Source organism: Pseudorca crassidens, chromosome 7, assembly GCF_039906515.1.
Source record: "Pseudorca crassidens isolate mPseCra1 chromosome 7, mPseCra1.hap1, whole genome shotgun sequence".
Classification (NCBI taxonomy): domain Eukaryota; kingdom Metazoa; phylum Chordata; class Mammalia; order Artiodactyla; family Delphinidae; genus Pseudorca; species Pseudorca crassidens.
Window position 1 is genome coordinate 55,804,960 of NC_090302.1, and position 15,173 is coordinate 55,820,132.

At 40.9% G+C, this 15,173-nt stretch overlaps 1 protein-coding gene across 4 annotated transcripts in view; it reads left to right on the top strand.

Annotated features, from left to right (window-relative positions):
* Nucleotides 1-15,173, top strand: part of PDCD1LG2 (programmed cell death 1 ligand 2) — a 117,074-nt gene that overhangs the window by 30,518 nt on the left and 71,383 nt on the right. For all 4 annotated transcript variants that reach the window (XM_067744312.1, XM_067744313.1, XM_067744311.1 and 1 more), the window contains exons 2-3: nt 4,894-4,962; nt 13,747-14,052. In XM_067744312.1, coding sequence (XP_067600413.1) covers nt 4,908-4,962; nt 13,747-14,052 — 361 coding nt within the window. In that variant the 5' untranslated portion in view covers nt 4,894-4,907. The remainder of the gene's footprint in view (nt 1-4,893; nt 4,963-13,746; nt 14,053-15,173) is intronic.

A 15,173-nucleotide genomic window follows, 5' to 3' on the forward strand; every position in this document is an offset into this window, starting at 1 on the left:
ATCTAAAGCATGGCAGGGTGACTCAAGACAGAGGCCCCTATTACCTGGTTATTGGAGAGACTTAGGAGTTTATTCTCAGTGAAATACTGAGCCATCAAAAGGTTTTGAGCAGACCTGCTTTGACTTACATTTTTAAAGAATCACTCTGGCTCCTGTGTTGAGAGTCAACTGTAGGAAGGCAAGGTTAGAATAGCCACAAGACACGATAATGGCTTAGGTTGATATGGAAGCAGTGAGACATGGTCAGATTCTAGATATATTTGAAAGAAGGGCCTATAGGATGTGTTAATGAATCAGATGCTGGTGATAGAAGACAGGAGCCAAGGATGACGTCAAGGTTTGTGATGACAAGAGAAGGATGGAGCAGAAGGAAACAAGACTAGGAGGTAAAAATGGCAGTGAGGAGGCTCTGCTATGGTGTATCCAGGAAGTAGAATTAATAGGACTGGGGGCTGGACTGAATGTGCAAGATAAGCGATGTGTAGATTTAAGATGACACCCCCAGGATTCCGGCTTGAAGTAGGAGTTATTATTATTGGCACTTTAGGGAAATGGGACACAAAACGTTTTCATAAACTGTCTAAGTTCTTAGAGGCTAATACTTTGTAGACTCAGAATCTGAACTCAGATGTGTCTGATGTTAGAACCTGAGCTCTTAACCATTCCATGGGGCACTTTATCCCTAGGAGAAAGAAGCCTGCTAGTTGGAAAGTACCTTTACGACAGTGTCTGTCTCTCAGTTGACTCAAGGAGACAGTGTGCAAGGAAAGTCCCCTTCGATGAGCAGGGAAGAAGGGGAAGTTAAAACGAGTGATGGGTGAACCAGGAGTCCTTTCTGTTGCCAGAACTGCATGTTACATGCTATCCTTTTGTACTCTAGGAAAAAAAAATGCTAGGCAAGTGCTAGACTGTAGGTGCAGCTTAAAATGGTATATTTTCTAGATATATTTGTAGTTTCAGTAAGGAAGAGGGTTTTCAAGTCTAGCTAAGGTGTGTCTTGAGCATTTCCTGGTAGAAAGCACTAGATTCTGTTCCTAGTTGTTATCTGCTGTAATATTTCCCTCCCTAAACTAAAAACAAGAATACAGCCCACTGTGGACCTTGCATTCGCTTGTAGCTACTGCCTCATATCTCTGCGCCCTTTTATAGCACTATTCTCTAACAAGTTGCCTATATTCTGTTGTCTCCACTTCCTTAGTTCCTATTTTTATCTGTACCAGATCTACTGATACTGTGTTTATCAGGGTCATCCATGACCTTCATACTCTGCTAAATCCTGTTCTCAGAAACATTTGGCTCAACTGATCACTCCCTCCTTCCAGCACTATGTTTTAAACTCTAGGTTTTATTATTATTTATTACTATTATTTTATTTATTATTATATCTATTATTTAGGCATGGTGAGGCCAACAGATCAGGAGGTGACTGCCTTTGAAAAAATAGTTCGTTATACTCACAGATCCCAAGAGAAAGGGGCATGCCACACCATAGTGCGCCATACAGGCAAATACCAGGATCACACAGGAGGCAGAGGGTGAGGGAGAAAAGTACGCAGGAGCCTCTACTGTGGGTTCCACAGGAAGGAATGGGGCTAGTTTGTATAATTTCAGCAGACTTTGGGGGCATAGGGGTATCTGGTAACTGACCCTAGGGTGATTAGGGCAGATAGATAGTGACCCAGAGAGTGAGAGCCCAATAAAAAGGTGATTGGAGGTAGGACTCTGGACTGGTTGGTTTGCATATGAAAGGCACACTCAGGGGACAGTTGTTTACTGTCTCTAGGAATTGGCTAATCCTGAGGGGGCAGTCCCTCTAAAGTCAGCAAGATTCCAGATGTCAAAGCATCAGAATACAGAAAATAAAAGAGATGGTTAATTTACCTTTATATCCCTTCTCTCAATCTTCTTTGCTAGTACCTTCCCTCTCAAAGACCCCTAAGTGTTCGAATGCCCCATATCTCAGTCCTTTGACACCTTCTCTTCTCTATCTCTCTTTAGGTGGTACTATGCAGCACCATGGCTTTAAGTGACACTTATGCATTGATGACTCCCAAATTTATATCTCTGCCCCAAACTTTGGATCACCAGTTGTCCAACCACCTACTAAACATCTTTACTTGAGTGTCTAATAGACATCTCAAACCAAACATATTCCAAATACAATTTTTGATTTCTGCTCCCTAATCTGCTTCATTCTTAGTCTTCTCCTTTTTAATAAATAGTATCTCCATTGCCCTAGTGACTCAAGCTCCGAACCTAGAAATTTTCCTGGATTTCTTTACTTTTGTCAAACTACATTTCCATCCTGTCAGCAATTCCCATCAAATCTTCTTGAGAATATAGAAGACTTAAATAAATGGAAAGACATGCCCCATTCATGGATTAAAAGACTTAAAATTATAAAGATGGTTATATTCCCCAATGGATCTACAGATTCAGTACAATCCCTTTCAAAATTCCAGCTGCTGCTTTTGTGTGGAAATAGACAAGCTGATCCTAAAATTCACATGGAAATGCAAGGGAGCAAGAATAGCCACACACACACACACACACACACACACACACACACACACACACACACACAAAGTCTTAAAAAAAAGAAAAACAAGTTAGAAGATTCACATTTCCTGATTTCGAAACTTACCACAAAGCTTCCGTGTAATCAACAGTCTGTGATACTGACATAGGATAGACATATAGTTCAATGGAATAGAATTGAGATTCCAGAACTAAGCCCATACATTTAATGTCAATTGATTTTTGGTGAGGGTGCTATGACAATTCAATGGAGAAAGAATACTCCTTTAAACAAACTATGCAGAGTCAACTGGATGTCCATGTGCAAATCAATGAATCTGGAGCCTTACCTCACACCATACACAAAAATTAACTCAAACTGGATCAAAGACCTAAATATAAGAACTAAAGCTATAAAATTCTCAAAAGAAAACATAGACGTAAATCTTTGTGACCTTGGATTAAGCAATATTTTCTTAGAGATGACACCTAAAGCACAAGCAATTAGAAGAGAAAACAGATAAACTGGCCTTCATCAAAATTAAATTAATTTGTACTTTACAATTAAAACATTTGTGCTTCAAAGAACACTACCAAGAAACTGAAAAGACAATCACAGAATAGGAGAAATTAATTACAAATCATATATTTGATAAACAGTTTGGCAGTTTATCAAAAAGTTAAATATAGAGTTACCATTTAACTGATCAATTCCACTCCTACATATATAATCAAGTGATTTGGAAACATGTCTACACAGAAACTTGTACATGAATGTCATAATAGCATTACTCATAATAGCCAACAAGTGGAAACAAATGTCCATCAACTGATGAATGGATAAGAAAGATGTGATGTGTTAATACAATGGAATATTATTCAGTCATAGAAAGGAACGAAGTATTGGTAATGTGTTACAGTACAGATGAGTCTTGAAAATAATATGCTCAGTGAAAGAAGCTATACACAAAAGACCACATATTGTATGATTCCATTTATATAAAATATCCAGAATAAGCAAATTGATAGAAACAGAACGGAGATGAGTGAATGCCAGGGACTGGTGGGAGAGGGAAGAAGAATTGGGGGGGTTCTGCTAATGGGTATTGGGTTCCTTTTTGCAGTGATGAAAATGATCCAAAATTAGACAGTGGTATGGGTTGCACAGTTCTGTAGAATATACTAAAAACCACTGAATCATACCACTAAATCATCTGTGTCTTAAATATATATGTATACACACACACATATAATCCTCTATTGTATGTCAATTATACTCCAATAAAGATATTAAAAGTTTTAATAAATTTAAGGAACCAATTTTAAAATTTTAATACATTTTTAAAATGTGTAAATATAAAAAACCTTCAACAGACCCCTTCTCACCTCCACTAGCCCCACCACTCTGGTCCAAACTATTATCATCTCTGTGAAAACATTTCTTACTGATCTTTCTGCCTCCAATCTTGCCCATCCCACTCTCCTTCACAACAATAGTCTATTGTCTACACCAAAACTGAATCCTCTTTTAAAAATGTAAATGAGATCGTGTCATTCTCCTGATCCAAATCCTCCACTGGCTTTCCATTGTACTCAGAGCAGCTCTGCTTTTACCTGATTTAGATGTATGGCTTCCCTGGTGGCACATGGCTAATAAAATTTTGAAAGCCGCTTTGAGGACAAAAAAAGCTGACAGTGGTATACCCTGTCCCTTTTGCCTTCAACCGTGAGAAGTCCTTGGGTGGGAAAGTTTGTGAGCAAAAGTGGAAGCACGAAAGGTGAAGCAGGACTAAGGTTTGGCACCCACTCAACTGGGTTTGCAGTTCTCTGCAATCCCTGTCTGCACCTCTTAGTAACAGGTAGTTCAAGTGATGGGCACACTGGATCACAGCACTCTAAAGAGCTTGACAACTTTACCTGCTCAGCCAACTAGCAAGTATTTATTGAGAATCCAGCTCTGTTCTATTGAGCACTGAGTGTCCAACTCACAGAGTTCCAGTCCAGCTGGAAAAGATGATGTACATTATTCATCTGATGAACAAGACTGGTTTTCAAGGGCCTACACTGAAACTATGGAAGAAACAGAAAGGTACAGATAACCAGCTGTGTGGGTAACTCATGAGCACTGGTTCATATGAGCTTCTAACTTGGATCGATAAAGGGTGCCTCGCTTCTTCTTACCCCATCTCTCCTCTCCTTTAGGCAATCACCCTTTAACTTCTTTTCCCAGCTCTACTCCACCATGGTCCACTGCCTCCCCAAAAGATTTGTTTACCAGTCATTTCCCTGTTCTGTTTTCAGAAGTGAGCAAATGACCAAATCATGAGACCCAGAAAAACTGCAGAAGGCCCTGAGACTTTCAATTGTCTGTTTCAGATCCGGTACAGAAAATGTTCCTTCTCCTGCTAATTATGAGCCTGGGAATGCCGCTTCATCAGACAGCAGGTAAGAAAGGTCCAAGGGAGGAGCCTGAGAAAGAGGAACAGGTGATGACCCCTAGCTGAAGCCAAGGATGAGAATGTAGTCCTTGAGCTGAAGGCTTTCTTTGAGAGGAAGTGTGATTACCAGCTATTATAAGCACAGCCAAAAGAATGGTGCCCAGGGTGGCATGTGCATACCCATGTCCCTGTCTTACAGAAACAGGGACTAAGAATCCATCTATCCCCACTTTCCAATAAAGGTAGTAACAAGAAGACAGGACCATTCAGGCCATGCACCTCTGAACTGACACAAGAGGGCATGGGTTGAGTGTCCTGAAAGGTGAGCTGCCAAGAAGCTGTCCTTTTTTCTTCTGTCAGGGACAGTGAGGAGACAAAGGTCAGGGGGACACCTCCTCTTTTAAAAACCAACAGTAGGGCTTCCCTGGTGGCTCAGTGGTTGGGAGTCCGCCTGCCGATGCAGGGGACACGGGTTCGTGCCCCGATTCGGGAGGATCCCACGTGCCGCGGAGCGGCTGGGCCCGTGAGCCATGGGCGCTGAGCCTGCGCGTCGTCCGGAGCCTGTGCTCCGCAGCGGGAGGGGCCGCGACGGTGGGAGGCCCGCGTACTGGGGAAAAAAAAAAAAAAAAAAAAGCAACAGTAGCAGCCATGGGTCATTCACACATTAATGTGGATTACTTGAATTGGAAACTCAGAGTCTTCCTTGCACCTAAATGAATAATGAACCTTAAAGCTATGCCTTTGGATTTTGGAGAAAGATATTCTACTGGAGGGTGTGGGTAGCAAGGAGGAAAGCAGTTTCAGAGTTTTGCTTTCCTGGGGAAGGTAGTTTAGACTATTCACATATGCGGTCAGGACCATGAGTGCATTATAGTGGGTGAACACCATTTAGGTAAGAGAGGAGGACAGAGGTGGACAAAGCGGGTTAGGTCCTCTATGATAACAGCCCCGATCCCATGGGAATTCATCCAACATTCTGCCTTTCATTGAGAAAGAATGGCTTCTTTGGCACTGATAACTTTTTGAAGAGCTTTTCCCTCTATTCCAGGTGATCCCAGTCACGTTTCTCCCCCTCCCTTGGGCTGCTCAGCCTGGTCTGGCATTAGAGACACTGACTTGGGGCCATCCTTGGAGAACACCCCAATATTCTGCTTACTCCAGGCCTGCCCTTGCAGTGGCAGCTAAAGGAACACTTGATATTTCCTTTCTAAGAGACCCTGCCCTGCTGGGATTTTTAGAGACAGGCAAAATTAACTCTTTCCTTACTTGAGTGCTCTGTGGATGCTCTACCATTTTATCTATAAAATAATTTAAAGATTGAAGCGAAAAGCTATTGGAAAATATTTTCATTTCACTTTTTAAATATTTATTTTTAAATTGACATAAAGTAAAATTTTACTCTTTTTTATAAAAGCATCTATGAGTTTTGACAAACGCATAGTCATATAGCCACCACCACAATCAAGATCCCGAGCAGTTCTATCACCAAACAAAAACCCTCCTCCAACTTTTAAGCCCAGGTACTCACCGATCTATTCTCTATCCTGTCATTGTAACTTTTCCAGAATGTCATATAAATGGGATCACTTATTAGATATTCTTTTTGTCTGGCTTCTTTCACTTAGCATAACGCATTTGAAATTTATCCATATTGTTATATGAATCAATAGTTCATTCCTTTTTGTTGTTGAGTAGTATTACTCTGTAGGTACACACCACATTTTGTTTATTCATTTCCCACTTGAGGGACTTTTGGGTTGTTTCCTATTTTTGGCAATTATAAATGAAGTTGCTATAAACATTTGTATATAGGTTTTTGTGGAAGCATAGGTTTTCATTTCACTTAGGTGAATACCTATGAGTGGGATTACTGAGTCATATGGTAAGTACATATTTAACTTTATAAGAAACCATCAAACCGTTCTTAGAATCTGTACTGTTTTTGCATTCCCTCCAGCAAAGTATGAGAGTTCCAATTGTTCCACATCCTTGACAGCCCTTGGTATTGACATTGTTATTTTTCTTTTTTAACTCATTCTAGTAGTTGTGTAGAAGTTTCTCACTGTGGTTTAATTTGTGTTTCCCCAGTACCTAGTGAGGATAAACATATTTTCATGTGCCTATTGCCCATTCATATATCTTCTTAGGTGAAGGGCATATCAAATCATTTGACTGTTTTTAATTGGGTTATTTTCTTATTGTTCAGTTTTGAGAGTTCTTTATATATTCTGGATACAAATTCTTTATCAGATATGTGATATACAAATATTTTCTCCCAGTCTGTAGCTCATCTTCTCATTCTCTTTTTTTTTTGGCTGTGTTGGGTCTTAGTTGTGGCAGCAGGATCTTTGTTGAGTCATGTGGGATCTTTTGTTGCGGGGAGTGGGCTTCTCTCTAGCTGTGGTATGCGGGCTCTAGGGCGCGTGGGCTCTGTAGTTGGCAGCATGCAGGCTCTTTCATTGAGGCACGCGAGCTCAGTAGTTGTGGTGCGCAGGCTTAGTTGCCCCAAGGCATGTGGGATCTTAGTTTCCCAACCAGGGATCGAACCCTCGTCCCCTGCATTGGAAGATGGATTCTTTACCACTGGATCACCAGGGAAGTCCCTCTCATTCTCTTAACAGTGTCTTTTGCAGAGGAAAGATTTTAATTTTGGAGATACCTAATTTATCAAATTTTTTCTTTGATGGATTGTCATATCTAAGAACTCTTTCCCTAACCCAAGACCTGAAAGATTTTCTTCTATGTTTTCTTCTAAATACTTTATAGTTGTACATTTTACATTTAGGTTGACCATCCATCTTGAGTTGATTTTTGTATAGTGTGAAGTATAGGTTGGGGCTTTTTTTTTGCATGTGGACATCCGGTTGCTCCAGCCCCATTTGTTCATTTACTGAAAAGACTATCCTTTCTCCATTGATTGCCTTTGCACCTTTGTAAAAAATCAATTGTCCATATTTGTGTGGGTCTTTTTCTGGCCCTTCTGTGCTATTGATCTATGTATATATTCTTTCACTTATATCACTCACTCTTTTATTACTGTAGTGTTGTAGTTCAATTTTTTCCTTATATTTTCGTTTCAAAACCTAAGGACATCTTGTTACCCAGACACATTTAAGGGGAAATATTTATTTTTGTACTTTGTCATGTCTTGAAGGAAAAAGTAACCCCAGTCTTATGTCTTTCATTGATGTCTCCTTCTTTCTTCATCCACCAGAGAAGAATAAAATCCAGGAAGCCCATGACCAGGGTGATGCTTGAGGTCACTCTAGGGCAGGGACCACACCCTGGGTCACTCCACTTAGCCTATAGCTGACCTCCAAAACTATATCTGCTGACCCCTGAGGTATAGAAAGTAGAAGAATCAGGTTGGGGAAGGGATTTCTAATAGACAAGATGTCTCATGCAGCATTCCTGCTAAGAGGAGTGCATGCGTCAAGTGATCAGAGCAGCATCTATTCTAAACCAGGAACTAGAGCTTTCTGAAGGCTGGCTGTGTAAAGCAGTCCCCCCTCCCCTCACTGCCTACACCCATCCTCACCTTTCAAAATACCTTAAGAAGTCTGTAAACACTTAAGCTTCTGTTGTTAATGGGGAAAAAAAGGTATAAAATTAGCTTAAAGAGGAAGCTATCTTGGTAGGTAATGCAAATAAATTGTTTTGTGTTTCCTGGAGATGTGACAGGTCTGACTCCATCGGTGCCCCGACTGCAAATAAAAAGCGAACTTCCCCCAAGAACTTTCAGAAAGGCTCCAGCATTACTCAAGCCAGCTATTTTAATCTGTCTAAAGAACGTGCATTTATTAATTTTTCATGCTCTGGCCAAGTCCTTTGCCCTTTAATTTAGTCAAGATGACCAAATGAATGTTTTACTGGCTTAATTTTCAGTTGTGGAAACTTTCCAGTTTTCTCCTTTGTCTGATGACATCAGGAGTTCAATGCTAGGTTGGAGTTTAATTTAATAACCATGTGACATATGAAATAGAAAACAAATGTCTTTTCCTTATTATAAAGCTGGAAAGTATATCTATTTCATTCATGTATGTAGTATACACATGCCAGTAGATATATAGTCCTATCTGTTAGAAGTACAAGCTTTCAACACACAGAGATATGAATTTGAATTCCAACTCCATGAGCTCCCACTTTTTTACTTTGGGCAGGTTGTATCATTTCTTTAAGCCTCAGTTTCCCCATCTGTAAAATGGGGGTAGTGACTCCTACCTTGCAGAGTTTTGGGAACATGAAATGGTGATGTACAGTTTAGCCCAGTGTCTGCTTCATTGAGTTTAATAAATGTTATCTTTCACTCTACTTCCCAGTCACAGTCCAAATGCAAACCAGTGTTATAACTCTGTTTCTCAGATGTCAATGTGCATGTGAATCACCCCAACCTTGTTAAAATGCAGATTCTGCTTCTCTAGGTCCAGGGCATGGGCTGAGATTCTGCATTCCTAACTAGCTCCCAGGGAAAACTGAGGACAACACTTTGGATGGCAGGATGGTAAAAAATGTTTGCAAGTGCAGGTGTTTTATTTGTCCAGCCAATGGTTTCTCAATGCTCCCTGCACCTTAGAAACTCCTAGGGAATTTTTTTTTTTAATTGATGCTGGCCTCACAAAATAATTAGAATTTAATTTTAGAGGATCCAAAGTGGGGTTTGAGCATTAGTGTGTTTTAAAAGCTTCCCAGGTGATTCTTATGATGCAAGGTTGAGGCCCTCTCATTAGTGATTCTAATGTGCAGCCAAGCTTGAGAAAAACCTCTTCACAGAATTGCTTGCAAGAGTGTTTTGATTTCCTCTGTAGTTTACAATAAGTAAGAATATTTTAGTATTGCATTTCCTAAACTTGTCATTTTGTATCGAGTAATCAAGCTCAAAGCTTTGCATGTCTTACAAGCTTTAGTTGGGGCAAAATAGACCAACTAACAATTAATCTTCTAGTTATTCTGAGCGACTCAGATATGTGATTCATCTTTGCCAATTGCTCTTTCCTCTTGTGAACATTAGATGGAAAATGTCACCTGCCTGAGAGGTAGCATACTTTATGCTTCCAGCCTCTGTATATACACACACACGCTGCACAAGGCAGAGGGGAAAAGCAAGCAGAAAATGGATTTTTTTTTTCAAAGGCCCAGACAGTGAAGAGGGAAGTTCTGCTGTATGCTATGGGGAGTTCCAGAGGAAGTTAGAGGCGTTCCTTCTCTCATGGGAAGAAAGTATAAGTGTGGTAAATAAATCTACTAAATAAATTCAATAGAGACTATACCCAAAGTCCTCTGATTCTTGTTAAATCTCAGGCTCAGCAATTAACCTTCCCTGCAAGCCCCATTTCTCTTCCCTGTTTCTTGTTACATCATGTGTAATAAAATAAGAGAAGGAAGTACCATGAGGAGAGTAAAAGTAGTGTAAATTCCTGAACCTGGTGCATAGAATATGGTTAATACATATTAGATAATGAATAAATAAATATTATTCTCCAGGGTAGAGTGGATTTGGTATCAGGCAGCTCTGTTTTAATTATAAGGGGACTTAATAACTCAAGTATTTGGAGATGATTCTTATCATAAAGGAATCTACTTTAAAGAGTATCCTATTACGGAGACACCAGTGAGAGTTATTACAAGTGTTCAGGGAATTCCACAAAATGGAATCATGCGGGAAATTCAGAAGCATGGCATCTTTTCTCACATGTATCGTCCCAGAGTCTTCTCAACCTGGCCAAGCAAATGCTGAATTGGCATTGTTTTACACAGAAGCACTCACATTGTAGCCTGCCCCCACCCCCATCCTGCACAAAAGAATACCAGGCAGCTGTGAACTCCTTTTTGTATCATAGATCTCTGTCAGAAAGGCACGCTAATGTTCTAGTTGTGGTTAAAACAGGGGTTGGAGGCAATATATAAGCTCGTCATTAATTTTTGATAAAAACTCAAGTGTGTGCACTACACTCTAACCTGTGCTGTATGGTGATTAAGAATGCCAGTTTGGGGCTTCCCTGGTGGCACAGTGGTTGAGAGTGTGCCTGCCAGTGCAGGGCACACGGGTTTGTGCCCCGGTCCGGGAAGATCCCACATGCCGCGGAGTGGCTGGGCCCGTGAGCCATGGCCGCTGAGCCTGCGCGTCCGGAGCCTGTGCTCCGCAACGAGAGAGGCCACAACAGTGAGAGGCCCGCGTACCGCAAAAAAAAAAAAAAGAATGTCAGTTTGTGCAATTTGGGGCAAGTTGCTGTTTGATGAGAGGAAAGCAAAAGTGAATATGGGGAGGCTCATCCTTTTGTTTCTCCCTCTCCCCGTTTTTGTCATTTTATGTTAAACCCTTAACTGGAATTTAGTATGTGTTAGGCACTGGAGACGCCAAAGCAAATTCAACCTGGTCACTGCCTTCAAAGATTTGCAGGATGGTAGGAGGAAAAACTCCAGTCAGAAGAGAATTATGATGTGAATCACTCAAGCAACAGAAAACCCCCGAACTATTTATACTGTGAAATCTGTTATCCAGGGTGGTCCGAATACCACTTTCTCAAGAATTAAAACATTGTACAAAAGAAAGTTTGCTGACTACCTGCCAAAATAAGGCACTTCATATGTGCCATTTTGTCTAGTTTTCCCCACAATGCTGACAGGTAGATGTTATCTTCGACCTTTACAGATAAAGAGGCTGAGACTCATAGAGTTTAAATGGCATGATCAAGATCAAAGGGCTCATAATCCTGATATAGTCAAAATTTGAACCCAGGTTCATCTGTCACTAAATCCCAAGCTCTTTCCATACCACGTTTTATGTGGAAACAACCACTCAAATAGCATATTCTTAGAAGCCATCCCCAGATATAAGTGGATGTTTTGACTGATTAAATGAATGGATTAATGAAGTAAGCTCTACTGAACATAATTTGATCTAATCTTCTGTCACAATTCAGAAGCTACTTCGAGATCTTACACTCAGTCTTAATGACTAACCACTCATTAATAATGGAAGCAGCATAATTTTGTACAATTTATCACAATTTATTCATGCATACACTACTTTCATTAGTTTTGCCGTGTTTGACTACTCTTTGTGCTATTGTTTTTATAGAATTATCTAAATCAACTGAGCTTTTATTTTTTGAACAAAACAATCTACCCTTGTGGTAAATGGAAAACCAGTATCACTGGTACAGGTAAATAGAGGATATGAGCAAAAATAAATGCAATGAAAGTAAAGTGGTGCTATTAAATTCTACCCAGATAATAATATCTGCCTGAGAGCTTCTTGTTTTATTAAAAGGGAAAATAGGGCTTCCCTGGTGGCGCAGTGGTTAAGAATCCACCTGACAAGGCAGGGGACACTGGTTTGAGCCCTGGCCTGGGAAGATCACACATGCTGCGGAGCAACTAAGCCCGTGTGCCACAACTACTGAGCCTGCGCTCTAGAGCCTGCGAGCCACAACTACTGAAGCCCACGCACCTAGAGCCCATGCTCTGCAACTAGAGATGCCACCACAGTGAGCAGCCCATGCACCGCATCGAAGAGTAGCACCCGCTCGCCACAACTAGAGAAAGCCCACGCACAGCAACGAAGACCCAAAGCAGCCAAAAATAAATAAATAAAATAAAATAAAAAGAAAAATAACCATTGTTAGAGACGTGAGAGTCTAGTTGCAAATTATATGTAATTTGAAGGATTGGAATAGAATTGAAGAGGGAATAAATTCCTCTCCGAATAATCCAACTCCCTTTGGGCCTTGATTCTGCCGTATCTAAAATCATTTTGCATACTTCTAGAAGTATGTGCCTCACGTTTTGGGAAATACTGTTTCAAAGACTACAGATTTTGAAGTCAACCATCGGACTAGCTCAGAATTTTAACTTTACTAACTGTACATCCTGGAGCAAACCTCTTTGACCCAGTTTCCTCAACTATAAAACAGTAATGATAATACATGTTTCATGCTTGTATTTTCAGTATTAAATGACATAGGTTTTTTAAAAAACATTTATTTATTTAGCTGCTCCGGGTCTTAGTTGCAGCACTCGGGATCTTCGTTGCTGCATGCGGGATCTTAGTTGAGCATGCAGGGTCGAACCCAGGCCCCCTGCCTTGGGAACGTGGAGTCTTAACCACTGGACCACAAGGGAAGTCCCAATGATATAGTTATAAAGAGCCTAGAACAGTGGCTGGCACATAGTAGGTATACACTAAGTATTAGTTCCATTCTTTCCTCTTATTGACAGAAAAGACACTTCTACAGTAGACTTGTATGATATGATGGTTAAGAGCGCTTGAACTTAACAATACCTGGGTCTGATCCTGGCTGTGCAATGTTAGGCAAGTTGCTTAACCTTTCTGTGTCTCAGTTTCATTTTCTAAAAAGAAGATAGCTCTACGTCACTGGCTTCCTGGGGGGACTAAAAGAGATCATGTGTTAGCAGAGGCCTAACACCTAGTAAGAACTCAATGGGTGGTAGTTATTATTACTATCACTGGTGAGAGGAGGTAGAATTTGGCAGATAATGATGTAATTTGACCCATATGAAGAAAATGAGCCTGGATAATAGGGGGTAGGAAGGCAGTCAGCTGCACAGGTGAGGAGTGTTGAGAGGTGAGAACTACCTCAGAGCAGATCAAGAATTCTACTCTTTCCCAGAATGGATGGGGGCAAAGGAGAGAAAGGAACCTTCACAAATGCCCAGATAATGACAGGTATCTCTTGGGAAACGGGGGTGGGATAGGTCTCCTCAGGTCCCACTCTGTACAGAACTGAAATGTGAAGGCAGACAATCTGAGAATGTCTTATTTTCTGTTCAGCTTTATTCACAGTGACGGTCCCAAAGGAAATGTACACGGTAGACTACGGTGGCAATGTGACCTTGGAGTGTGATTTTGACACCGGAGGTCATGTGGAACTCGGAGATTTAAAAGCCAGTTTGCAAAAGGTGGAAAATGATACAACCTTGCTCAGTGAAAGAGCCATTTTGCTGGAGGAGCAGCTGCCCCTGGGGAAGGCCTTGTTCCACATCCCCCAAGTCCAAGTGAGAGATGCAGGGCAGTACCGCTGCCTGATCATCTATGGGATCGCCTGGGACTACAAGTACCTGACTCTGAAAGTCAAAGGTGAGTAGTTTCAGGGACTAGAATACATGGAGGCATCTCTCCAACACAGGACCTGCATTAGCTGCAAGTAACAAGCTCAAACCAAAACTAGGAGGATGGCTATAAAGAGACAGAGATACCTCAGAGAAAACAAAAGCACCTGCTCAGAAATATTTTTTGATATCTGAGTATAAAGCAGTGGAGGTTAGGGTAAATAGGGGTAGAGGGAATAAAACTGGTCTAGAGAAAGCCAGGAAAATGAGTCCCTGAAAGGTGGGAGAGTACCAAAGTTAAGTTTTGCCTAATTCACAGGAACAATACTGACTTGATATTAAACTACTCTTTCAGAGTCCAGAGTTTTTTAAACCATGATTTGCCACTCATTAACAGATTAAAATATCAGTTTAATGAGTAGCAACCAGATGGGTGTTTTTTACCAATAAAATGAATGAACCGAATGAATAGAATAGAATATATCAGGGCATCACATAGTAGGGATTAGTGTTGTTTTGTGAAACAAATTATTTCAGAGGGGTGTGTGTGTGTGTGTGCGTGCGCACACGCGTGTGTGTGCATCTTGGCTCATGGTGTGATAATTTTTTTCTCACTCTGGGTCATAGTCTAAAAAGTTTGGAAACTACTCTAGTCCCAGCCTAATCTATTGCACATGAAACAGCTGAAGTCCAGAGAATTGAAATGGGTAGCTTGAGGGAGCCAGTGAATCAATAGCTGTCCCCATTCCTCTGGGTTGAGGGCTCTCTCCACCACAACACGAGCCAAGAACCTAAATCTGAAGAGAATCTTCAAGTTCTTGTTTGTTCTGGGAAAGGTCATTTGAGGAAAGACATATAACAACTGTAGAAGAATAGATTTGGCTCTGTTCATTGGCTTATGTTTTTCAGCCTTCGCTGACTGGTCTGAGTTAAACTATGCCAGTTTTTCTCTGTCCCCTCCCTATTCCACACATTACACTCAGAGGATATGTTCTGTCTTCTGGAGGGTCTGTGGATTTTGGTCCCTAAAGACCATTGACCTTGACAGCAGTGGGGTGACTTTATGATCTGGTATAAAGAAGGACAAACTAGAATAATTAGACACGAGGTTGAATGTTGTTTTCACCTGACCTTGGGCAGGTTATTTCA